The sequence below is a fragment of the Sus scrofa genome, chromosome 9 (genome assembly GCF_054392235.1).
Source record: "Sus scrofa isolate SSC_HxYL_T2T_F1_AM1 chromosome 9, Sscrofa_HxYL_maternal_Yorkshire_Landrace_v2.0, whole genome shotgun sequence".
Lineage (NCBI taxonomy): Eukaryota > Metazoa > Chordata > Mammalia > Artiodactyla > Suidae > Sus > Sus scrofa.
The window spans coordinates 34,565,723-34,593,488 of NC_139391.1; the positions used below are offsets into that span (position 1 = coordinate 34,565,723).

Consider the following 27,766-nt stretch of genomic DNA (forward strand, 5'->3'; position numbering starts at 1 on the left):
GGAAACCTATTACACTGTTGGTGGGAATGTAATTTGGTGCAACTACTGTAGAAAACAGTATGGAGATTCCTCAGAAAACTAAAAACAGAATTACCATTTGAGGCAGCAATCCCACTCCTGGGCATCTATCCAGAGAAAACCATGACTCAAAAAGATACATGTATTCCAATGCTCATTGCAGCACTATACACAATAGCCAAGACATGGAAACAACCTAAATGTCAACAGAGGAGTGGATCAAGAAGATGTGGCACATATACACAATGGAATATTACTCAGCCATTGAAAGGAAAGAAAGAACGGCATTTGCAACAACATGGATGGACCTAGAAATTATCATGCTAAGTGAAGTCAGTCAGACAATGAGACACCAACATCAAATGCTATCACTGACATGTGGAATCTAAAAAATGGACACAATGAACCTCTTTGCAGAACAGATACTGACTCACTGACTTTGAAAATATTATGGTTTCCAAAAGAGACAGGTTGGGAGTTGGGGGGGGATGCACTGAGGGTTTGGGATGGAAATGCTATAAAATTCAGTTGTGATGATTGCTGTACAACTAAAACAATAATAATAATAATAATAATAATAATATTGTTGGGTCAGAGGGCCATCCATCTCTCTAAATAGTGAAAGACACATCTAAATAATTCATACTTTTCTACAGGAATTTTATTTGTTTGTTTGTTTATTATTTTTGTTTGCTTTTTAGGGCCGCACTCATGGCATATGGAGGTTCCCAGGCTAGGGGTCGAATAGGACCCACAGCTGCCAGCCTACATCATAGTCACAGCAACACAAGATCTGAGCCACATCTGTGAACTACACCGCAGCTCACCACAATGCCAGATTCTTAATCCACTGAGGGGGCCTAGGGATAAAACTCCCATCCTCATGGATAATAGTTAGGTTTATTATCACTAAGCCACAATGGGAACTCCTCTACAGGAATTTTACAATGTTAGGTTTTTTCCCCCTAAAATTTTATACAATCCTTATTATGAAGTGCTGCCTTCCCAGTTAAAAGCTCTAAATCAGGCAGTCCTCTTCTTAGCCTTTACTCTGCATCTCCATCCACCATCATCTTTCTAAGTCCAACTCTTTCAGGAAGGCTCCCCTGTCCAATAGCCCTCTTTACATTCTGCATTTGTTCTGCAGATATTATGAACTTCTCTCACATTCTGCCAGCTTCTGTGGTACTTTTTCTAAACCCCAATTTGTGTGTATGTGTGCGTGTGTCCTCTGTTTTTGACTGAACTCCTCCAAGAACACAGCCTATGTTCAACATTATTCATGCCTATCTCAGGAACTCTGCACATGCGTCACACACACTGGGTATTCAGTCAACATTTCCAATATAAATGAGCACGAGTATTAAACATGAAGAAAATTAGAGCAATGAGGGAGATATAGTCTTCTATCTGAGACAAACACATGAGACACAGGCATCTCCCCTCCCCTGCCAAATTCTTTACATAGATGCAAAGCTCTTCTCTAAGTAACAGAGCAGTTCTTCTGACAAAACTTGAAATAAGGAGAGGGGAAGAGGCAGAGGATGTTGACTATCTTTTGGTTCATAAGAAAATACACTTGAGAAGACCCAGCTAGGAAAGCATGACTTATTTACAGGGAAAAACACATTCTGAAATACAAAGAAAAAGAAATGGCGCTCAAAAGATTTCTACTCAATCTCTGTCTTCACTGAAAGACCACTTTACCCTTGCCCTGTGAACCCCCACTCTAATATGGGGCAGGGCTGTGCCTTAGGTTCAGAGGGTGAGATCCATTTGGCCTCCAGAGGGGCATTCACCATACCTTTTCCTACAGAATCGATGTCAAATTGGTCTCCTCAAGGTTCATCTCACTCATCCATTCAAGGTAATGGTCTATTTCTAGCCAGCTGCTCACTTTAGAGCCCCTCTGTGTTTTCCACACAATTCTGCACTCCCCACATCCAACAGGTTAACACACTCTGCCCATTCCACTCACGAAACACTTTCATTCTCCACTGCTTCTTACATTTTCATATTCTAGCAACAGCTCGCTCTTGAGCAACTGGGAAAGCCTCTACCTGGTCCTTCGGCCAAATTGCATATCTTCCAATTGTCATTAGAAATCGTTCTTTAGTCAATTAAGTAAAACAAATAAACATTACAAATACTTGCTTCAAATATTTTCCATTTCCTTTCTTTCCTCTTTTTTTTTTTTTTAACCCCTTTTTTGGTGCAGGGTAGAGGATTCTTGCTTCTTAATAAGACTTATATTCCTTGAGCTTATATATATATATGACTCTTTATAAATTGGCTCCAACTTTTTTCCAGCTTCATTTTCTGCCATTTAAACTCATGTACAAATTTCTCCTATTACGTTACATGTCTCACACTGTCTGGAAATAAGAGGCCTTGTCATAAAGGCTTTTGCACAAACAATTCTTTTTATCTGGAGTGATTTTTTTCAATGGGAAATGCTCATCCTTCAACATCCACCTGTCTCCTCTTTAGAGAGATGCCCTCTGTTTTGTGGGATTGCTCTGTAGGCTGAACAAGCCTTTGCAAGTGCTTACCTCTAGTATTATGATTTACTTATTTACCATCAGTCCGTCCCTAGCATGTGAGATTCTCAAGGGAAGGCACCAAGTCTAATCTATCTTGTTTCTTTCTTTTTACAGCTGTGCTTGTGGCATATAGAAGTTCCCAGGCTACGGGTCACATTGGTGGTCCATGTCACAGCCACAGCAACACTGGATCTGAGCCACATCTGTGATCTAGGATGTACCTTGTGGGAATGCTGGATCCTTAGCCCACGGAGCAAGGTCAGGGATTGAACCTGCCACGTCACAGACACTATATTGGGTTCTCAACTCACTGAGCCACAATGAGAACTCCATGGTCCATCACACCAAGCACATGGCCTGACAGTTGCCCTGTAGGAAACAAACACTCACAGTTTGGGGGAGAAGTAAATGTACACAGAATACAATTCTCAAATGAACAAAATGAATGTGAGTATGCTGTTTAGGAAGAGCCGAAACGATCTTTTTTCAGACCATGGGTTAAGCAGACCTTGAAGGGCAAGCCTTGGAGCTCACTCGGCTCCAGTGACTTTGTTTCTATGGGCCTGAGCATTCTGAGTTCCAAGCAGCATACATACAAATGGACCTCGGAACACAAAGTGTCCCATCAGGGTTCCATGGGGCCAAGCAGCAGGCACTAAGGCTGGCAGGTGGCCCCCATACCAGAGAGTGGCTGCGCCTCTTTGAGAGGTGAATGAACCTAAACGAAGACACCAAGTCCTGAGGGGCAGCCGAGCCATCCACGGAGACCAGCTCCTAACAGTCAGCCAGGGAGCAACCCGATGCCCTGTGCCCATCTGGCCCTCCCGGGCCCATGCCATGCTGCTCACTGTGTACTGTGTGCGGAAGGACCTCTCTGAGGCCACCTTCTCCCTCCAGGTCAGCCCTGACTTTGAGCTGCACAACTTCCGTGTCCTCTGTGAGCTCGAGTCTGGCATTCCTGCCGAGGAAATTCAGATTGTCTACATGGAGCGACTCCTTGGCGACGACCACTATTCCCTGGGCTCCTATGGCCTCAAAGACGGCGATGTCGTCGTCTTACTTCAGAAGGAGAATGTGGGGTCCCGGGCTCCGGGACGGACATCCAGCCTGCCTCAGAGAGATTTCCCCGGGACAGCCGTGCCCGGGACGTCCAGCTCCCGGCACCAGCATCAGCACCAGCACCAGCGCACACAGTCGGTCCAGCAGTCCCGCGGCATGGGCTCCGGAGAGAAGATGAGCTCTGCCCAAGGACTGGACAGCCCCGCCCTGATCCGAAGCATGCTGCTCTCCAACCCCCATGACCTGTCCCTGCTGAAGGAACGCAACCCCGCCTTGGCTGAAGCCCTGCTCAGTGGAAACCTAGAGACCTTTTCCCAGGTCCTGATGGAGCAGCAAAGGGAAAGGGTCCTGAGGGAGCAAGAGAGATTTCGCCTCTACTCGGCTGACCCATTTGATTTGGAAGCTCAGGCCAAAATAGAGGAAGAGATCCGGCAGCAGAACATTGAGGAAAACATGAATATCGCTATGGAAGAGGCCCCTGAGAGTTTCGGACAAGTGGCCATGCTCTACATCAACTGCAAAGTGAACGGACATCCTTTGAAGGCTTTTGTTGACTCAGGTGCCCAGATGACCATTATGAGCCAAGCCTGTGCTGAGAGATGTAATATCATTCGGCTGGTGGACAGAAGATGGGCTGGGATTGCCAAAGGTGTGGGTACACAGAGAATTATTGGCCGAGTTCACCTAGCTCAGATTCAAATCGAAGGTGATTTCTTACAATGTTCTTTCTCTATACTCGAGGAGCAGCCCATGGACATGCTTCTAGGGCTAGATATGCTCAGGAGACATCAATGTTCCATCGACCTGAAGAAAAACGTGCTGGTGATCGGCACGACTGGCACACAGACTTACTTTCTTCCTGAGGGAGAGTTACCTCCGTGCGCTAAGTTGGTAAGTGGAACTGGACAAGACGAGTCTTCAGACAAGGAAGTAGCAGATACTATTAAACATTCAGTCATGAATTCGGGACGAAAAAAGCATTGAAACAGCTTAGAACTATGTCATCACCTTGAGGGAGGCTCAGGTCTCGGGAAATTATAAGACATGAGCTCACTGGCAATGTAATCATTAAAAACATCAGAGACAACTAACCCTGGCCTTGGGACTAAGTTCTCAGAGCTGTTATTCTGTAAATTGTGCTTGCCTGGTCTTGGCTCCTCCATTCCCTTTTCCAAAAATCACTGAACCTTATCTTGGGAAGGCTCTGGAGGCTCCAACTGATTTCCAGATAATCCATGAAAGGAAAATGGCCTCTTTAAAGACCCTGTCCTGTGAGATCATAGGGTGTCTGGTGCAAACCTGTTGTTATTTTGCAAAATTCCCTGGGAAAAGCCACTGCTGCCAAGGCTAAAATGCACCTACACAAAATTATTTTAAAGCAACACTAACAATTGTTTCTATTCAGATAATGTTTATTTTCACAGATTTTGTTTTCTTTGGGAAAGATAATAGAAATGGCTGGTACTCCTGAGCTGAGTAATACTTACACATGTGCATTTGGGGCAGAAGAGGGCCAATTTCCTCACCTCTACATCTTCCCTTCCCCTGCACTCCGTGGAGTCATGCTCCTTGCAATTCATTCCTGAAGGCTATCTCTGCCATATGTGAGAAAGTAAATTTTTTTTTCTCTGAGGATGTCCTAAAATATTTTCCTCTGCATTCAAAGAAACTCTGGTTGTAAAACAAAGGCAATCAAGCAGAATTTTTTTTTTTTTTAATGACCACGCTTCTTGGGAGCCTAGTGGTTGCACTGTGGGAGGTAGGGGAAGGCAGTGTGGTCCAGGTCCCCTAATACTCTTTCAGGTCTGATTTATATATTGAGCTGTTAATATAAATATAAATATTTTTTGAACACTTTTATTTATTTTTAAATTTTATTGGAGTATAGTTGACTTACAATATTGTATTAATTTCAGGTGTAGAGCAAAATGAGTCGGCCATACATACATATATATCCATTCTTTTTTTTTCCCATATAGGTTTTGGGAAATACAACCTTTACAAACTATTGAGCAGATTTCCCTGGTCTGTACAGTAGGTTCCCATCAATCCTCTCTTTTATACAGTGGTGTGTATATGCTACTCCCATCCTTCCAATCCTCACCCTGGTTTCCCCATGGAAACCATAAGATTGCATTTGAAATCTGCGAATCCGTTTCTGTGTTTGAACACTTTGAAAATAACATTTGAAAGTTCCTGAATGAGCTCTCTAAGGCCCCATTCAGCTCCATGGTCCATTTTGACAAAGCTACTCTCCATTACTTCTGAGAGTGGGAGATGGAAGATCCCAAACTTACTTATAATCCATGGTTAAATTACCTGAGAGAAAAGGTTCAGCTGTCTGAGGACACAGGAATCAGAGAAAATGTCTCAGGGCTGTAATCCATCAAGATGAGTATTAGAACACTGGATTCTAAGTCAAAAAATGCATGTTCTGATATTAACTCTATATTAGGCAAATCAGTACACATATCATACAACTCAGATTTCTCATCTATAAAGTGTTGCAGAGGAGAGAGCCATTTTCAGATATAAGACTACCTTATGAACTAAGGTATCTGTTTTCCTGAAAAGATTTAGAGCCACTCAAAGCATTCCCAAAGGCTACAGAAAGAAAAAGAAAAAAAAAAAATTCTCCCCTATAATTACCATGTCCCTTTCTTGGCCTGCTCCCAGGTAAGACTAATCATCATATTTCTATAGAGCCACCTCTTCCCTCCCAGCCATCATCAGTTCACCTCCCAGTCCTTCTTCCTTAAAGGTGTTCTTATGCTTGTATCACTCCCCCAAACTTGTCTAGGTTTGCACCAATGCTTACTTTGCTCTTATCCATTAAAGGTACTAAAAATGACCAATGAGCAGACTTCTTTTCTACTTTTGTTTCTACTTAAGTATTCTGGACAAAAGTAATTGACAAAACAAAGGAAGAAATTCAGAGTAAAGCCAAGGATAAGCAATTAAATAACTGTGAAAGATGGGAACTGACCTGAAAACTGCATGGGTTCCTTCACAGATAAAAATAAGCAAACCCACTAGTATTTTCTGCTGGACTCAGCTTTCAGGTCCATTTATGCAAAAATCATATCGCATTTGCATATGTCACATCGGGCTCCTCATCATAAAAGTGCAATATATGGTGTATCAGGATATCTAACCCATAAAAGCCAATCAAAAATCACCGAATCTTTAAACTAAAAAGACAGTTCACATGATATCAGATATGACCACACTCATTCTCTCTTCTCAGAGGAGCATCACTTCTAACGTAGCTAAGGTGTTTCAGGACCAGACTCAGATATAATTCTTTGTTTGTTATTTTGAATTAAACTCTATTATTTCAGAACATCTAATAAGTTGGCCTTCATTCTTCCTCTTGTCAAGAACACAAATTAATTTCTCTGGCATAAGACAATTCTTTTAATAAGTGAAATCAATGTCATCTCAACTACAGTCTCTTTTGCAGGCTTTCACCAGGTTATTTAACTGTTCCTCACTGGACAAGTTTGGAAACACCTAAAAAAATTCTGTCATGTCCCTTTGGACATATTCCAGCTTCTAAAAATGTCACTTTGAGGGAATGGATTGGCAAATCAAAAATACTTAAAAGGCAACATATGCATGTCTATTATGTAAATCAGGTGATACGTAAAATTTAAAGTACCTTACACATGGAGTTCCCGTCCTGGCTCGTGGCTCAGTGGAAATGAATCTGACTAGCATCCATAAGAATGCAGGTTCAATCCCTGGCCTCACTCAGTGGGTTAAGGATCTGACATTGCCCTGAGCTATGGTGTAGGTCGCAGACGCGCTGCTGTGGCTGTGGTGTAGGCCAGCGGCTACAGCTTGGATTTGACCCATAGCCTGGCAATCTCCTCATACTGCCAGTGCGGCCCTAAAAAAATGAAAAATAAATAAGTAAATAAAGTACCTTACATATTCTAGTAACAGGTCCTCAGACTGCACCTTCAAAAAAATACCATTAATTGTATCTTACAGATGAGAAATTCAAGGCTCACAACTACTATGAAACATTCAAATATCCAAAGCATACTATCATTTAAGCTTTTTTTTCCACAACAATCTACATTTAAATTATGACCCAGTGGGTTTTTTTTGACATATATAATCACCTTATTATTATTATTACTTTTTTATAATTTATTTTTTTTCCCACTGTACAGCAAGGGGATCAAGTTATCCTTACATGTATACATTTTTTCCCCCACCCTTTGTTCTGTTGCAGTATGAGTATCTAGACATAGTTCTCAATGCTACTCAGCAGGATCTCCTTATAAATCTATTCTAGGTTGTGTCTGATAAGCCCAAGCTCCCTATCTCTCCCACTCCCCCCTCTCCCATCAGGCAGCCACAAGTCTATTTACCAAGTCCATGATTTTCTTTTCTGTGGAGATGTTCATTTGTGCTGGATATTAGATTCCAGTTATAAGTGATATCATATGGTATTTGTACGACCCAGTGTTATATCACACACACACAGGCACAAATACATCTATCTCTGAAACAAAGATTCTTAAAGTAAAATGAAATGTTTTATCCTTCTTAGTCGATTTCTTTAAAAATTATATTTTATTATTTTAAAAATACTTTAGATGTGTCCTACTAACTGTACTCAAGGTATTCTGACCCACAATTTTGAAAGAAACTGATGACCTCCCAAACTGCCCAATTTAAATCTTTTTCATTTAAAATTCCACATTCTTTCTAATATGTAACCTTCTTTTATCTGACACATTTTAAGTCTAGATATGGAACGAAGCTATTATAAAGTTTCATTTTATGGAGAATGGAGACTACCAAAACACTACCAGTAAAAACAGCAACCAAGTAGCAGTAATCAGAATACTTTCAACAATTATTTATTGAACACCCATGAAATAAGCACTGAGCCAGGTTTTTAGAAGCATGAAAATGAATAAGATACAGTTCCAGATCTCAAGGTGACTACAACTTGGAAGGGGTAGGAGACTGTCTTGTAATTAGCTAAGAACAAACAAGGAAGATATACAATCAGTACCATGTTGATGCAAATGAAGGAATTAATTTTAATTGGGGAGTTATTTTTAAAATAAAAGTAAAATAAAATAAATAAGCAAGCCAGTAAAATGTACTTTCAATATGTTTAAAATGGCCATTACTGATGCTAGAAAAAACAAACATATATTCCTCCTAAAATTCTGGTAGCTAATATACAACTTATCTACCCTTGGGAATCTATTACCTGAAAAATGATGAAAAATTCATTTTCTATCTCCTCATTAGAAATCATGATAAAGTAAACTAGATGATGAAACAGACCTAACCTGTTTAAAATAACAAGCCACTTTAAAATTCCATCAAATCCTTGCTTTCATCAATACCCACTGAACCCATCTTACCTGAAAGAAAATCACTATTGTGGGAGTTCCCATCGTGGCTCAGTGGAAACAAATTTGACTAGCATCCATGAGGATGTGGGTTTGATCCCTGGCCTCACGCAGTGGGTTAAAGATTCGGCGTTGTCATGATCTTGGTGTAGGTTGCAGACATGGCTCGGATCTGGAGTTGCTGTGGCTGTGGCACAGGACAGCAGCTGTAGTTCCAATTCAACCCCTAACCTGGGAACCTCCACATGCCATGAGTGCGGCTCTAAAAAGACAAAAAAAAAAAAAAATCACTATTGTTAATAAGCATGCATTTGAAGATTATAACAATGCATTCTGCCACAGTAAACTGGAGGACTGATAATATTTGAGATTAATTGAGTATATATGCATATAATCCTGCCATATTTCTTAAAATACCAGGTTATAAAATTTCTCTTGCTTTTAGAAGAAAATCTGCTCCCCCAGAGAAAAAGGCAAATGGCTATCTGCATGTATGATTTCATTTTTTACTGTGGGTACACAGTGTTGCATTTTAAAAGAGAACATTGTACTTATTTAAGAAGGTCATTTGCTGACTTCCAACATTCCATAAAGAAACATTAGTAAATGATGAGAAAGTCACCTGGAATTCACACAAAGAAACTGCCGATGAAGATATTAATCAATGCTAACATTTACAGTTATTCTTTAAGATGAACAAGAGCCTAGAAAACCAAAGAAGAGGAACCAAGTAACCATAAATAAAGGAGGAAGAAGAGAAAAATATCATAAAAGTCTAGGTTACTCTTAACTAATTCTCTCTTGGTTTTATAAAGTGGGTGGGGCCCAGAATAAGACTGAGGATTGGCTATCCTTCCACAATACTGCCCCCATCACTGGCAAGTTATCTAAAAATGAAAATAATTTCACATCAGAGCCTGAGTCAACCTTGCTTTTGAACCCCACCTTGTTTGCATGTTTCAGTTCCTGTTAGAATCTCAGAATTTCTAAGGGTCTGTTATCAGAAAATCAGGGCTTAAGGTTCTGCTTTGTCCTCTGTGCACTTAACAGACTATCAAGATGGGTACATCTGGGGCAGTTTTGTCTCTTATTACTGCACTGAATATTTTCTTTTAGTTTTTCTTTTCTATCTTTTTACAGCTGCACCCGTGGCATATGGAAGTTCCCAGGTGAAGAGTTGATTTGGAGCTACAGCTGCAGGCTACACCACAGCCATAGCAACAACAGATCTGAGCCCCATCTGAGACCTACACCACAGCTTGCAGTAATGCTGGATCTTTAACCCACTGAGAAAGGCTGGGGATCAAATTCACATTCTCACAGAGACTAGCTGGGTTCTTAACCCTCTAAGCCACAATGGGAACTCACTGAATGTTTTCTGATGATTGCTGCTGCTGCTTCTTCCTCATTTCCCACCCCCACCCCCCGTTTTTCCTCCTCCTTTGGAGAAAGACTTTTATGACTCCAGCTTTTCCATATTTTAATGAATAAGGCTTATTTAAAGAACATCATTAGAAAAGTCACAAGGTAATTTCCTCCTATGTTAAAGTCCATGGGTTGTGCTCCAGAAAAGGGTGAAGTGTGTATTTTCATACTGTTGATGTATTGCTGCTGTGTCCAAGTAAAATGAATGACAATTACCAACATAAGCATATTCTAGGTAAAATAATCACTTAAATCCATCAAATTCTTACCTTACAACATCAATCACCACACTAAAATCATATTCTACTGGCACTTTACTATGAGGGCCCCTTGAGATGAAGAGAAAAATTAATTCAAAATTACATTAATCTACATACCCTCCCTTTGAAACTCATATCATGTTTAGGGATTAAATTAGTTTATCCATCAAAAAGTATCAGTGTTTTGCATTCACAGATGTCACTAAAAATTCAATATACTTTTTCAAGAGTCTTGTCATTGTCCTATATCATTCAGAGAGACAAGGAAATGAAAGTTACACTATTAGCCTTTAAAAATCTTAAAAGTCCATTTTTTTTTTTTTTTTTTTTTTTTTTGTCGTCTTCGCTATTTCTTAGGCCGCTCCCGCAGCATATGGAGATTCCCAGGCTAGGGGTCGAATCGGAGCTGTAGCCACCGGCCTACGCCAGAGCCACAGCAACGCGGGATCCGAGCCGCGTCTGCAACCTACACCACAGCTCACGGCAACGCCGGATCGTTAACCCACTGGGCAAGGGCAGGGACCGAACCCGCAACCTCATGGTTCCTAGTCGGATTCGTTAACCACTGAGCCATGACGGGAACTCCTTAAAAGTCCATTTAAAGGAACTAGGAAAATACAAATAATTCAGAAATAATATTTAATTTAGTGCTGAATCATGAAATACATTATATGAGGGGAATGAACTCTGATCTTTATTTGTGATGCTTACAACAAGGCAGGCCCTACTGGACAAAATTTTACTGAGCACCTACTCTATGTCAGGCATCATTTTAGACACTGGATTTCTTTGATGCTGGAAGAATCTTCTGATGCTCAACTAATACTCTGAAATGCAGTTTAGAATATAAGAGATTATTCCACATCCTCAAAGATGAATCATTTACGGTCCCTTTGAAATGACCCAACTAACACAGCAACACGAGTTAGGCTACAGCTGATTTTCAGGCTAAACTTGAAGTTTGTTTCTGCCTTGACCCACAGTTGCACTGGGCCTCACTTGCTTCCTAGTATGGGCTTAATCTTGGAGCATGGTTCTGCAACTGTAAACAAACACTTTTCTCAAAGAGGTTGGGAGGGGATTGTTAAACAATGGATGACAACCAACACAGGCAGAAGAAATTAACAATCAGAGATGAAGCAATTTTGTGGAATGTTTGTGGCATATTTAATTTCCAGGGAATAAAAGAACAGGGGACCTCATGGACAATGAGATACCAACTGGATGACAATTAAATAAAATTTTAGGCATTTAGAAAACCTAGAATGGGGCCCCAAATTACTAACAAAAATCTAATAAGTGCTTAGATTTTCTGGAGTGATTCTAATCTTGTTCATAATTACATGTTTAGTCTTTAGTATTTTATGTGAAGCAAAGAGTACCTGCTTAATACATACATATTACTTGAATAAATAGACAAAGTTCCATCATTATTAAGCTGACATAAGGAAAGTATGACTTTTTACTTAACTTAGTCTTTATATGAAAATATGTAAAGCAACACTAAATCATATTGAGACAGTAAGATTATCTTTGTATAAGTGGAATAAATAGGTTCTGGGTAAACAGCATGGCTGATGTTGATATGTATTGATTTAAGTGTAAGTGATTCAAGAAACAAAATCTTAACATGGGTTTTTACTCTGGTAAAGCTGCCAACTGTTCCACACTCAGGGCAATTTAATTAGCATTTGCACTAGCCAAATCATCCCAGTTTGCCTGGGACTGTCCTTGTTTTAAAACTGGTAGCTCTGGGGAGTTCCCATTGTGGCTCAGTGGAAATGAATCTGACTAGCATCCCTGAGGATGCAGATTCCACCCTTGGCTTTGCTCAGTGGGTTAAGGATCCGGCATTGCCATGAGCTGTGGCATAGGTCACAGATGTGGCTTGGATCTGGCGAGCTGTGGCTGTGGTACAGACCAGAGGCTACAGCTCCGATTGGACCACTAGCCTGGGACCTCCTTATGCCATGGATGCAGCCCTAAAAAGACAAAAACAAACACTCACACACAAAAACACCCCAAAAAAGGTAGCTCTGGACTTTCCACTCTGGCTCAGGACACTGAGGACCTGATGTTGTCTCTGTGAGGATGCGGGTTCAATCCCTAGCCTCACTCAATGCGTTAAGGATCCGACATTGCCATAAGCTGTGGTATAGGTTGCAGACATGGCTCGGATCCAGTGTTCTTGTGGCTGTGGTGCAGGCTCCTATTTGTCCTCTAGTCTGGGAACTTCCATATGCTGCAAGTGCAGCTATAGAAAGAAAACAAAACAAAACCCAGAAATGATAGCTCAGCATCTTAGCAATTTCCTCAGTCCCAGGCAAACCAGAAAAGTTGGTTACCCTGTAAGTGCTGCAAGTGTATTTTTCACTTCAAGCCCATGAGTACTCTCTGGGCACCTCCAAACAAGCTTCACATTTAATAGGCCTGAATGACCATGGTTCCATGTTTTTAGTATGTGTCCAAATGTTAAAAGTAGAATGTCCTAACCTATTTTGTATAGGAGAAATAACCTTATTTAACTCATTCATTGAGTACTTCTGGACTGGAAAGCTAATCATTTAAAAGTTATAAGAAAATCACATTTTAAAAAGAAATACTAAAAGAATTTAATGGAAAAAAAAAACCCTATAATTTCTTTCCAGAAAATCCACAGTATAACTGGAGTCCATAAAATTTCTTTAATTTTCAAGCCACCTTGTAAGCGGTATATACCTATACAACTAAAAAAAAAATTAAATGAGTAGAAATTAACATCTGAATAGGGAAGAATATGAAAATCAAAATAAATATTTAAATTATCTATGAACTTAGATTATCCTAAAAAAGCGCTGATGAAACAAAATTATACCTTTTTTTTATACTTAGAGTAAAGAGAGTGATTGACTTAAGTCTAAATCTCAAAGTAAATCCTAGAGTTTGAGTTTTTAAGGGGATATTTGAACAAAGAAGCAGAAAAGACTTCAAAAAGAAGCACAAAAGTTAATGATGCTACCTTCACATTTATTTTAAACTGTCCCAGAGCAACGGAAGGTCAATGCATGGGGTGGAAGGCAGATCTTTGCAGTGGGGAGAATAAAAGACAAGCATATTTTGGATAAAGAGCTGTGTTTACAGACTGTAGAAATGCCTAGAAGAAGAAGCTTTGCTGACTCTTTCGTGGGGGAGAGGACAAAGCATGGAGGGCGCATAATTCTGCAACAGAAAGCTATGCAGAATCAAAGAGGTAGGAGGTAAGAAGAGGGAGAAATGACCAGATTATGATGTTGCCATGGAAGCAAAAGTCTGAGAAGGCTCTAAGGAAAAACAGGTCAACCACTAACATCCAGTGTACCAAATAATTTGAAGAAAAGCAAAAGGAGACCTTTACCTTTGCCGCTGGAAGGACAATACAACCTGTTATGAGGGTAGCTTCACAGAATTGAGGGGGGGCAGCACACAGAAGTTGATGGCATCAGTGGAACATCAGAAACATATACAAGGCAACTTTTGCTATCCGTTGAACCAGTTCAACTGTTTAATAACTTCCCTTCTAGCCCCTATTATCAAGAATTTAGAAATGAATAATATTTAAAAATTTACATAAATATACTAAAACCAGTGCTTTAAGCTTCATTCTATCAGAAATAATTGTGTAACATTAAAGCAACAGATGGGCAGTTAGAATAAAACAGAAACAAAACATTCTCAGTTCAAACACAGCTAACTGCCACCACTTGGTCTCCAAAGCAGGAACTGACAGAAAACAATCTCATTAATATTCCATAAGCTATAGGAATTTGTGTGACCATATGGCAAGGTTTTCACTGTCGAAGTCTCATTATATAATGATTCTTAAGTGTCTGGTCTGAAAGTGTCTTCATTAATACAAGAAACTAAAACAGTACTTGCCATTTTCTCTAGACAATCTGTTTAAGTTTTATGAAAAATGCAAAAACATTTCCATACTATCCAACTATTCTCAGTGATCCAGGTTAACTAATTTTTAAAAAATAATTTAGCAAAATTTCCAAAGAACAGCGAGTATAAACTATTAAATGCTTTCTTCCTTAAACATATTTATGGTTGTAGCTAAGTGCTATAAAGGCACATGTGGAAGTTTCAAATTTCCATTTGCACTATAACTTTCTATGGTTTTGTGAGGTCTAAAAGCCTTAGCAGCCAAGCAAATCAATGAGTTTAAGTTTTACGGGAAATTCAGAGAATAGGTCTGTGATTCAGTATCCTTTGGTTGAGATGCCATGAAGAACAGATGAAAGGGACTGGTGAGATTAGATGCTTTATGCTCATTATGTTTATTTATAGTTGGGCACATTGGTTCTAGGACATAGCTAAGGCAAATCTATTGGTTTGATAGCGTTTAAGAAGCACTGACTTATTTCAGTTTATCAAGATACAAATTAAGCACACATTTCTGAGAGGACTACAGAAATTCCTGGACTCTATACGTAATGTCTCATCAATGAAAACCTGGGACTATTTCTCTTATAGGAACATTTGCTGAATTATATTTAGCTGTATTTTAATAACTTTACTTGATACTCTACAAAGCACAGGCATTCAACAGCTCTATTTCTAGGATACCCTGCCTTCATCTCGAGGGTAACTTACTGACCCAGATGAATCTGGCCAACTAAGTAGAAAGAAAAATACAACTCTAAATAGAAATATTAAGGGACAAATTGCCTGAGAACATTAAAAATATTACAGGAGTAAAAGGCAAAGCTAAACATTAGAACTCTGATTCTAATTCTATCACTCAATTATTTTTCTGCTGCCTTCTTCCTTGAATGGGCAAAGCTTGTACTTTTAACACATTTCTCCCTGTTTCATCCCCTAATTCACCTGGAGCATTTTATACCTTCCCGTTTTCCCTATGGTGTCCATGTAAACAGAAACCAGACTAAATGAGAGGTCACCAAAACCCTACTGATAGCTTGGCAGATGTGTATTTATTTTACAAGCATTTTAAGTCCCTTTTAGCTCCTGAAAGACTATCCTTGGCTATTGATATAGGCTATTCTCAAAGCTACCTTGTTTTCAGGCCATACAAATATAGTCTGAGAGTACGCTGAGTCCAATTAGATGCAAGTTATTCACTTGTTCATTCAACACTAGATATCGAGAACAAATGATGAAACTAGGTACTGTCATTGCTTCAGGAGTTAGAAAAATAGTGGTATGAAAAAGTGACAAGTAGTTGTCTTCTTGAAGCTTATTTTCCAGTGGAAGTTTCAAACAATAATAAAAAATAACAACGATAATACCTATCATTTACATAGCACTTACTAGGTGAGTCATTTATTTGAAACATGTTATACATTTTGACTCATTTTATCTTTATAACAATCTCTAAGTTGTAAAAACCTTTAAAATCTTCATTTTAAAGGTTTAGGACACTGAGGAAAAGAGAGGTTAAGTAGTCCAAGGTCGTGGAGTTAAAAAGTGGCAATATCTAGGAATTTGGGATCCAGAGTCTATGTATTTCATCATTCTATAACATTCACTCTCAAGAAGAAAAATAAAAATACATAATGTCAAGCAGAGATACATTCTATGAATAACAGTAAAGTACTGTAAAGGAATAGTGAGCAATGGAAGAGCAGAGGATTCTACTTTAGATAAAAGTGTCAGGGCAGATCTTCGCAAGGAGCTGCTTTTGAGGGAAACCTGGGTGATGAGAGAGGAACTCTTGAGAAGATCGAAGCAGAGAGCATTTCAGGAGAAGGAACAGCCAGTGCAAAGGCCCTAAGTCAGACGTAAACTAGGAGTGCCAATGGTTTGGGTAAAATAAGAGAATACTCTATATACAAGGCCCTGTGGTCTAAATAAAGGGTTTGGATTTCAAGATTCTAGATGTTACAGGAAGCCATTTAAGGGGTTTTAAGCAGGAGAAGACATTTGGTTTGTTTGTTTATTTTTGGCTGAATCCCTGGCACATGTAAGTTCCTAGGTCAGGGATTGAACCCATGCCATGGCAGTGACCCGAGCTGCTGCAGTGACAATGCCTTAGCCTGCCGCGCCCTAGGGGAATGCCAACATTTCATTTATTTTTCAAGCCTTTCTCTGGTTGCTTTGTTAAAAACAGAAGGGCTGAGGATTAGGCCGTTAAGAAGTCCAATATTTACAGACTGAACAGAGGTGGGGGATCCAGCAAAGGTGCGAAAAAAAAAAAAAAAAAGCAAGAAAGGCAGGCTGAAAATAAAGAAAATCTCTTCTATGAAGCCAAATAAAAAAACCTGCTTGCTGAAGAGTGTGGTCGCTATGTCCAATACTGCTGGGGGGTTGGGAAGTGAGCTGAGAACCCATGGCTGGATTTGGCAAGGTGGAGGCTGCTGGCGAGGAGAGTGATTTTGTGGGTATGGAAGGTAAAGAAAGTTTAGTTTGAGGAGGTTGCTGAGCCCAATGGACCAGGGCAGGTGGGGAGAGAAAATACTGCCAGTTCTCATAGGACAGAATTCTTTTAGGGAAGCAAAAGAAACACTGCAGTAGAGGAAGGGGTCATGAGAGCACTGTTTTTTCCTATGAAGGTAACTGAGTATATGTTGCAAATGTGCTGGTGGGAGGGAGAAACTGAAAAAGCAAGAGAGAACAAGGATAATTTAAGAAGCACAGTCCTCAAGTATCAAGAAGAGCCCACTGCTTGTGATGGGCAGACCGGCAGAGCTTATAGGTGTAAAGGCAGGCAGGCCGGCAGATCTGAGGGTATGAAGATGCGCTAGCTCTCCTCTGTCTTCTGTGTTCACAGTGAATTAAGAAGCAAGCACCCCAGTTAAGGGTGAGATGAGGCAGGGCGTGTAGGAGGATCAAGAAGTAGGGAGAGGGTATGAAATAGTCATTTCCCAGCATGAGAGAGTTCCTTAGCAGGAAAACTGGATAAGGAAAGTAGGCATTTTGGTTCCAGCAGCAATTTTGCCACTTACTGGACATGTACCTTTATGCAAAACCTCAAACCTCTCTGGGCCTCGGCTGGCTTGTGAGTCAAGTAATCAGATGTGGCTGAGCACTACCCAGAGGCACTCACAAAAGTGTGCGGTATTTTGAGCTGTCCTAGCAACTCATGCCATTTAGAACTCCAGGTGCGGGATGGTCCACGTCCTTGGGTGTATGGGGTAATCCTGTAAGACAAATGACCCTCCCTCCCAACTCTCCAGCAGTGCCCATCACTGTGAGAAACAGGAGGGCAGAGGATCCCATCAGGCGTTCTGCCAACTCTAAGACTCTCACTGTAACTCCAGGTATTGCTGTCGGGGGAGCTGGCTCACAGGGATGGATAACCCCACACCCAATTCACCGCCAACCATCACCGCCCTCATCCCACAAAACATTTTTAGACTGTTACCAAGCTGCTAGCCAGACAAAATGAACCCAAGTTGACTTTGCCCTTGTTATTTCCTCAGGCCTTAAAATGTACTGATGAGCACTGAAAACATTCTACAGATTACAGCCAGAGAAAGGAAGAGCCAACACAGGGCGATCCAGAACTGAAACATGACGGAAACCCTTGTCATTAGCTCTCCCAATAATTAAACAGAAGTGCTGCCAGTAACAGTTTCCAATAGCAGCAAAGAAAGCTTGCTACTTGGGTATCGCCAGTACGGTAACAGCATCTCACTACCATAAAATGAGGGAAAATAATTTTAATCATATTGACCACAAGACCCCCAACGTGAACTGAGAATTGGTTGACAAGGACAAGGCAATTATTAAAGGCAATATATCAGATTCTACTCAAATGATCAGTGGGGTGCTGCAGGCATGGCTGTTAGTGACCTTTCTAGTTGACACCTTCATTAATGATGTGTAAGAAGAAAACCAGCATGTGGATGGATTTGCAAAAACGATTCTACCTTGGGAGTTATTCCAAGTGCAAGCTTCCAACATCACTGTAATAACTTAAGTAGAAATGAATATAGTTTCCTCGTAGGATTTAAAATTCATGGCAGGCAATTATACAGTGAGATAACAGACAGATGGGAAAAATTCTAGGTGAAAATCTTAAATAGTAGGATAGTGATTTCAGGGAAAAAAAAAATCAGTGAGTCAATAGTTTCTCAAATAGTTTTATTGCTGCCATTTATCAAATAAAAATGCCTGCCAGATATTATAAACTACTGTTTCATCTCTAGAATGTAATCAAACATAGTAAAAGTTTATAGGGAGCTAATGTACCTTTTTTTGACTTTTCAAAAAGTTTAGTGTAATCTTTTTTTTTTTTTTTTTTTTTTTGCTCTTTAGGTCTGCACCCATGGCATATGGAAGTTCCCAGGCTGGGGGTCAAACCAGAGCTATAGCTGACGGCCTACGGCACAGCCATAGCAATGTAAGATCCAAGCCGAGTCTGTGACCTACACCATAGCTCATGGTCGTGCTACACGATCCTCAACCCATGTGCGAAGCTAGGGGTGAACTCATCCTCATGGATCCAAGTCGGGTTTGTTACCTCTGAGCCATGATGGGAACTACAGTATAATCTTTTTTATTGGGATAAAATTCATGTAACCTAAAATTAACTTTTTTTTTTTTTTTTTGACTGTACAAATGGCCTGTGGAAGTTCCTGGGCCAAGAACTGAACCTGTGCCAGAGCAGTGGCAGAGACAATGTCAGATCCTCAACCTACTAGATCACCAGGAAACTTCAAAATAAACCATTTTTAAAAGAACAATTTGGTGGTAATTAGTATAGTCACAATATGGAGCAGCCACCACCTCTGTCCAGTTCCAAAACAGTTTCATTGTCTCATAGCTCCAAAAGGAAAGTATGTACACATGAAAGGTTGCTCTACACCTCCGCCTAGCCTCTGGCAGCCACCAATCTGTCTTTTGTCTCTTTGGATTTTTGTATTCTGCATATTTCATTTAAATAGAATCATATAGTATGTAACCTTCTGTGTCTGGCTTCATTCACTTAGCATAACGTTTTCAAGGCTCATCCACCTTGAAGCATGTATCAGTACTTTGCTTCTTTTTTATGGCAAAAGCCTATAATCACATTATCATTACTCTGTTAATTTCAAAGCATGGCATGGAGCTCCTTCTCAGTTCTGAGTGCCAGCAACAAGCAGAACCCAGCAGAAATCCAGCAAAACTTAGTCTATTCGGATTACTACAACTCTTAAGGAAAGAAGAGCAAAAGAGAGCTTATTTTATTAATTTTACTATTAGGAATTACTCATGAAACTTAAGAGGTAGCTGTTAGAAACCTCTTTCTTTACTTCTTATGTGACATTTAGATCTTTACTAATGAGATATAATAAATGGTCATTAATTATTGATGAGCTGGAAGCTTTGGAATTTCCTAGCTAGCATGTAGAAGGTGCTCAGGAAATGGCTGTTGAGTAAATTGCAGCAGGAACTAAAGAGACCCTGTGGGGATTTTTGGTGTTTCTTTCTCTGTTCTTTTCTCTCCAACTAGGGCTAATGCAATATGGTTGACATGACCAAGCAGAGACAGTTGTGTCTTTTTCTGGTGTCAATCACTTGATTTATCATTAACCTGTTTCTAAATAGGTAGTGATTTACATCAGGCCAGGTGGAACAGGTTGCATTTGTATGAAATGTCCTGACTAGACTATAAAAGATGTCAGAGAAGATCTTTCTTTTTCCTTTTTTAATCTCCACATCTAGCCTATGGGATTTTCATTCTAACTACATCAGGCACAGAATTTCTATATTTTTATTCACTGTCAGAGATGCAGTGAAGTAATTTATGAGATAGAATATTGGTCTTAAATGTGATTTTCCATGCTATGATTTTAAGTTACACTTTTCCTATTATTTGGTTTACACGCTTATGATTTAATCGAAAGAATACTTTCTCATTATGAAATGTGGAAGGGTGAACTCCTCTTAAGAACCTCAGTCCACTGAACTGAAGAAAGATAGCAATTTAACTTGAGTCCCTAATGATAAATTTGAGGGGGGCTAAAAAAAGCCATTTTTGTATTGCAAGAGTATTTAGAAAGAATTCTAAGCAGGTTAGAGTCCATTTACAAGTATAAATTTTCCTCCAAGGAGACATTATTTTGTTCTCTCTAGTATTTTAAATAGGCAAAAACATCATGCAAAATAACTGAAATTTAACTCTTTGTGTCTGCCTTTCAAATATCTGTATTTTTAAAATGGTGGTCATTTTATGTACTCAGTTTAACTGACATAATAAGTCATTCCTGCAGGAATTAATAGTTGTTGCCAAAGTTTCTAGGATATAATTGACTTATTAAAGAATGTTCCAGATCGGTATACTGTTCCTCTGGAAAAGTGTTAAACGGCTCTAATAGGTACGAACTGAAGATAAATTTTTTGCATCATTTAATGTAATTGCAGTCATCTGAAAAACCAATTGCATCCACATAAAAGTGAACCTTGAAATCACATCAGTTATTCAGAACATAGTTCGTAATGGAAGATGCAAAACAAGAAGCATGTCTATTCCACAGAGCAGGATTTATCAACACTTGCATAATACAGAGAAATCAAACCAGCTTGCTGCTGAGACACAAAACAACACATGCTCAGTGTAAAATTTGATGAATCTATAAAATTGCTGGGAGCAATGCCCCACTCTTCTGAAGCTTCCAAATTGCAGGGCCATCTTGGTTATGATGGTACTTTGCCACACAACAGAGATAAAAGAGATCTACAGTGTAGCATGAGGCAGAACACATAATGTCTCCACATTTATCAAGGTAGACGATACATGAATTATAGAAGAAGCAAAAGAGGCCAGAGAAAGAGAAGGCATGGTGCTTTTCACAAAAAAATCAACTTGCCAGAAGCCCACAGCACCTGCCATTCCAGTGCAACACCATGAGACACACAGGTACTGCATCAAGTACTGCATCAAGTACTGCAGCAGCGAACACATTGTACATGGAGTACGTTTACTCATAAATGGATTTTGACTGTTGAGAAACGATTACTGAGAAGGAGGAAGAAAGCTTCGTGCTTGCAGGAAATAAAGTTCTGGTAAGATAACAACTGCCTATTTGCATGGTATTATTCATAGTTTGGTTGTTCAATGTTCTCATCCACATGTACACTGTTGAGTTTTACCAATGATGTTGTTTTAACTTTTTCATTCTACCTGATGTTGGTCAAAAGTGATTACATAATCTATTTTCCCTATCAAATATGTCATAATTTAAAATCAATAGGGCAACAAAAAACAAGAAAAGAGGCAAAAGTCTTGAGCAGGCAACACAAATACATATATGAGAAATGGATAGAGCATATTCAGGAGTTCCCATTGTGGCTCAGTGGGTTAAGTACCCAACATTGCCTCTGTGAGGATGCGAGTTCAATCCCTGCCCTCGCTCAGTGGGTTAAAGATCCAGTGTTGCTGCAAGCTGCAGCAGAGGTCACACATGTGGCTCAGATCTGGTGTTGCCGTAGCTGTGGTGCAGGCCTCAGCCGCAGTTCTGATTGCACCCTTGGCCTGGGAATTTCCACATGCTGCAGGTGCAGCTGTTAACAACAACAACAACAACAACAAGATCCCACATTTCCATGAGCTGTGGTGTAGGCTGCAGATGCAGCTCAGATCTGGCATTGCTGTGGCTGTGTGTAGGCCGGCAGCTATAGTTCCGATTTGACTCCTAGCCTGGGGAACTTCCATATGCTGCTGGTACAGCCCTAAAAAGACACACACACACACACACACACACACAAAGACACAAGATTACGATGGTGAAGAATAAATAGGAGAGGAGAAAGTAATGACAGCAAATGCAGAAAATATTTTCAAATTGTTTAGTTTCAGAGGAAGAGAACTGAGCACCTGCTAGAGGAGAATGGAAGGGCAAAGGGAGAGAATCTATTTGATTAGACAGGAGATATCAGAATAAATGAAAATGCAGAGAGAAGCCACCACAAATGTGAGAGAGAGTGGATTTGGAGGTGGTACCAGGGTGAGAATCCTGGAGAGAAGATGACAAAGAAGGCACAAGGGGCAGGCATGTGTTATAGGCAAAAGGGGGGCCAGGTTTCAGGTAGACCAGGTACTTTAACATTCCTTTAAACCCAATTTCTTACCTTGAAATTAAGAACAAAGTATCTATCACTTGAAAACATCGTGGCACAGCGGAAACGAATCTGACTAGGAACCCTGAGGTTGTGGGTTCGATCCCTGGCCTCGCTCAGTGGGTTAAGGATCCGGCGTTGCCATGAGCTGTGGTATAGTTTGCAGATGCAATTTGGATCTGGCATTGCTGTGGCTCTGGCACAGGCTGGTAGCAACAGCTCCGATTAGACCCCTAGCCTGGGAACCTCCCTGTGCAGTGAGTGCGGCTCTAAAAAAAAAAAAGAAAAAAAAAAGGCATTATGCAAATAGCATCCAACATATAAAAGTTTATTTTAATTAAAAAATGTTGTTACAAACACTACCTGTTACTACCAGTGGCTTTTACACAAATGCCATGTATGTACAAAACCGAATTGGCTGGCGAGGAAAAGGATATGCTGCTCCATTGTAACACAAAACAGCAATTCATTTCAAAGAATTCATTATAAGGGATTAATACATATAACATATTATGTGGCACATAAATAACATTTATATTCAGGAGTTCCCTTCATGGCTCAGCAGTTAACAAACCCGACCAAGATCCATGAGGATGTGGGTTCGAGCCCTGGCTTCGCTCAGTGGGTTAAGGATCCAGCACTGCGTGAGCTGTGGTGTAGGTCGTAGACATGGCTTGGATCCTGAGTTGCTGTGGCTGTGGTGTAGGCTGGCAGCTACAGCTCCGAATACATCCCTAGCCTGGGAACCTCCATATGCTGTGGGTGCGGCCCTAAAAAGCAAAAAAAAAAAAAAAAAAGAAAAAAGAAAGAAAAAAGAAATAAAAAAATTATATTTCTATATACACAGAACATACTGTGTATATTATAGCTATAAAACACACACACACACAAACATTTGGCAGGCAGAATCAGATTCTGCAGGAGGTATTTATCCCGAAGAATGCAGACGTTAGAGTACACAGACATGGGCTGAATTCTGACCCTGTCAGTTTCTAGCCCTTTCTTATTCGTTGCTGTACGTTTGACATTTAGTACAATGGCTGGCTCGATAAATATTGTTGAAGGAATAAATCAAAGTTTAACTCCTTGAATTTTGGCTCCCTTATCTGTAAATAGAACTAATAATGCTTCTAACTCAAATGTGATACAAGGAAGAGGAAAAAAAAAACATGTTAAAATAGTAATACAGTGTCTGGCATGGAATTGGAGCTATGTGATAAATATCAGTCTTTAGTAAAAATAGTAAAAAAAAATTATTTGAAGATTTAACAGAAAGGTTTTTGGGTTTTTTTGTTTTTGTTTTTGTCTTTTTTGCCATTTCCTGGGCTGCTCCCTTGGCATATGGAGGTTCCCAGGCTAGGGGTCGAATTGGAGCTGTAGCCATTGACCTACACCACAGCCACAGCAACGCGGGATCCGAGCCGAGTCTGTGACCCACACCACAGCTCAAGGCAACGCCGGATCGTTAACCCACCGAGCAAGGGCAGGGATCGAACCCGAAACCTCACGGTTCCTAGTTGGATTCGTTAACCACTGCGCCACGACGGGAACTCCCAGAAAGGTTTAATGAATCAGAACTTTAATCTTAAAATCTAAACCATACCTTTAATGTGATCTGTTTAAAATATTTTTACTTGGAGAAACTTTTCCAGAGTTTTTACTAAAGTGACATAATAGATTTTGATGTCCTATTTCCTCAGTTTGAGGCCTTTGGAGATGCCACTACAGTGATCCAATGGGCTACAGAAATTACAACTGATGCACGAGAGTATCAGCACCGTTGCCATAGAAATGGCATTTGTCTCCTTTGCTCTCTTCATTCGGACATGCTTCCTTCATGAGCAAAAACACACACAAACAAAAAGACCGAGTGTAATTTCTATTTCTATTTATTCTTGCCTTTTAAGACAATATGCCTAATAAAAAGCAAAACACGAACAGAGCTGTATTATTCACCCCAACCTCCCAGTTAAAAGATGAATCTATAATATGGTATAAAATTGGTAAAACCCACTGATCCCAAAACTGATTATTGTTTTTACCTATATACATCTATCAAACAATAAATATTTTAAAAATGTAGAATGGAAAAGAAGGATGAAGTAATCCATATGCATGTCAGATTATCTACAAATATAAACCCATCATATGTCCCAGTTGTGCCTTTTCTATATTCTTTACCTGGGCTGAACATGACAGAATATTGAATATGGAGCAGTGCCTTTATTTGCACTGTTAATTTCTGTCTGGACACTGGGTGGAATTGTGCCCTTAGAAGAGATATGTGTGAGTCCTAACCCTCTGTGGCTGGGAATGTGACTTTATTTGGAAATAGGGTCTTTGCAGATGTAATTAAGGGAAAGATCTTGGATTATATTATCCTGAATTCGGGGTGAGCTCTGAATTTTAATGACTGGTGTCCTTATAAGAGAAAGGAGAGGAAGATTTGGGACACAGAGACACAGAGGGGAAGTCCAGGAGAGAATGGAGGCAGTCACTGCAGTGACGCAGCTATGAGCTAAGCAATGCCAAGGACCCTGGCGAGCCCAGAAGCTGGGAGAGAGGCATGGAATATACTCCCACACTGTCTTGGAGAGGAACCAACCCTGATGACACGTTGCTCTCAGACGCCTGCCCTCCAGGACTCTGAAAGAGTAAGTCTGTTGTTCTAAGCCACCAAGTTGTGGTAATTGTTACAGCAGACCTAGGAAACTAACACAACTTTCAACAAGGTAAGCAAAGTGAAGGAAACAGACTTTTGTTGAACACTGACTATGCACCAAAAACCGCACTAAGTGCTTTGCATTTAATCTCATTTCATCTCACAAAATCCTGGAGAGAAATAATTGTTTCCTTCAACAGGGGTAGAATTTAAGGTTCAGAGAAGCAACCTTCTCTAATATGACTGACACTATTAGATTCTAAAGAACACTGGTTCTAATTACTTATGGATTAAGGTAAAACATATATATAGAAATATATATATATATATATTTACATATTTTTTTCTTTTCTTTTCTTTTTTGACCACCCCATGGCATATGGACTTCCCAGTCCAGTTATCAGCAGAGCACAGCACTTGATACTCAACCCACTGAGCCAGGCCAGGGATCCAACCTGTGTCCCAGCTCTTCAGAGATGCCACTGATCCTGTTTCACCACAGCAGGAACTCCAATAAAACATGTTTTTGAGTGGTATTATAACCATTATATACTTTAATAAAGTATGTTTCTTCTATAGCATGACAGCTGCTTCTAAGAAAACTCATCAAAACTTGCTTTTTATTTATTTTTAATTTAATTTTATTGGAGTATAGTTGACTTACAATGCTGTATTAGTTTCAGATATATAGCAAAGTAAATCAGTCACACATATAAATATATCCATTCTTTCTTCCCACATTTAGATTATTACAAACTACTGAGTAGATTTTCCTGTGCTACACAGTAGGTTTTTGTTAATTATCTATTTTATACAGCAGTGTGTATGTGCAATTTCCACCCTCCCAATTCTTCTCTCCCCCAACAGTTTCACTTATGGTAACCATAAGATTGATTTTGAAATCTGTGAGTTTGTTTCTATTTATAAATAAGTTCTTTTGTATAATTTTTTTTAGATTCAATATGTAAGTGATATCACATGCTATGTCTTTCTCTAAATATTGTATTTTAAAATAATTACTTATTTCCATATTTAATAGAAAAGCTTAAGACTATTATTTAAAACAAAAGCCAACTGCATTTTTTATGTACTACTAATGAACACTTGGAAATAAAATTTACAATCATTTAATATTATCAAAACACAAAGTTTTTACAGATGAATAACAAAATATGTGTACTATTTGTATGCAGAAAACTATACAACAATGATAGGGAAAATTAAATACAGTAAGATCTGAAATTGATAAGAAGTCAGTTCTTCATAATTTGATATATAGAATCAAATTTCAATCCAAACCCAGCAGGAATTTTTTGTTGGTAAAAATTGACAATCTGATTCCAATATTTTGTACATAAAAGGACCTACAATAGCTAAAATGAGTTTGAAAAAGAAAAATGATGTTGGAAATCTCATAATACCTGATTTCAAGACTTACTGCAAAGCTTTAGGTAATCAAGATGTTTTGGTTTAGCACACAGTCAGACAGTCATATGCATCCAGAGAATATGATGGAGAGTCCGGAAATAGATCCTTACATAAATGGTCAGTTGATTTTCAACCAAGACATCAAAGTGATCCCGTGCAGAAAGACCTGTCTTTTCAATAAATGGTACCGGAACGGTATGGCCTCCATATTGCAAACAATAAAAAATATAAAAAAGGATCTCAGACCTTAATGTAACGCCTATAAAACTTCTAGAAGAAAACACAGGAGAAGATTTTCATGGCAAAGATTTCTTACATAGAACACAAAAATGATGAACCATAAAGAAAACAAAATTGATTAGTCTGGCCTCAACAAAATGTAAAACTCTTCAAAAAACACTTCAAGAAACTAAAAAGATAAACCTCATACAGGGAGAAATTATTTGCAACATACAAAATACAAAATACACACACACACACACATCTTTTACAACTTAAGTAAAACAACCCAACACAAAATGGGCACTAGATTTGGAAAGACAGTTCACTATAAGCACATGAAAAGTTGCTCCATATTGTTTGCCACAAGGGAAATGAAAATTAAACCACAATGAGATATCAAGATGCATGTACTAAAATGGGTAAGATTATACAACATCAACAGCTGACAGCACTGAGTGCTAGCAGAGATACAGAACACTGAGAACTTGGATACAGAAAGGAACACCACTGTGGAAAATGGTTTGGAGTTTCATACGAAGTTAAGCAAATACTTACCATACTGTAGGTATTTCTGTCAAAGAAATGACATCACAGACCTGAACATGAATGTTCATAGCAGTTTTATCCATGACAGCCAAAAGCTGGAAACACTCAAATGCCCGTGGGCATTTAGATGAGTGGACCAATTACAGAATCTCCAAACAATGGAGGGCCACTCAGCAGTGAAAATGAATGAACTAC

The 27,766-nt window shown here is 39.4% G+C and overlaps 2 protein-coding genes across 8 annotated transcripts in view; one reads left to right on the plus strand and one right to left on the minus strand.

Moving 5' to 3' along the window:
• The window catches only part of PDGFD (platelet derived growth factor D), a 232,761-nt gene that overhangs the window by 111,770 nt on the left and 93,225 nt on the right, over nt 1-27,766 (minus strand). The window lies entirely within an intron of this gene.
• DDI1 (DNA damage inducible 1 homolog 1) lies at nt 684-4,711 on the plus strand. The gene has a single exon (XM_003482610.5). It carries the CDS (start codon nt 3,399-3,401, stop codon nt 4,602-4,604), a length of 1,206 nt encoding a protein of 401 aa, XP_003482658.1. The 5' UTR covers nt 684-3,398; the 3' UTR covers nt 4,605-4,711.

Bases quoted from the DNA above. Each gene is read 5' to 3' on its own strand.
- DDI1 (XM_003482610.5), top strand. From the start codon at position 3,399: ATGCTGCTCACTGTGTACTGTGTGCGGAAGGACCTCTCTGAGGCCACC.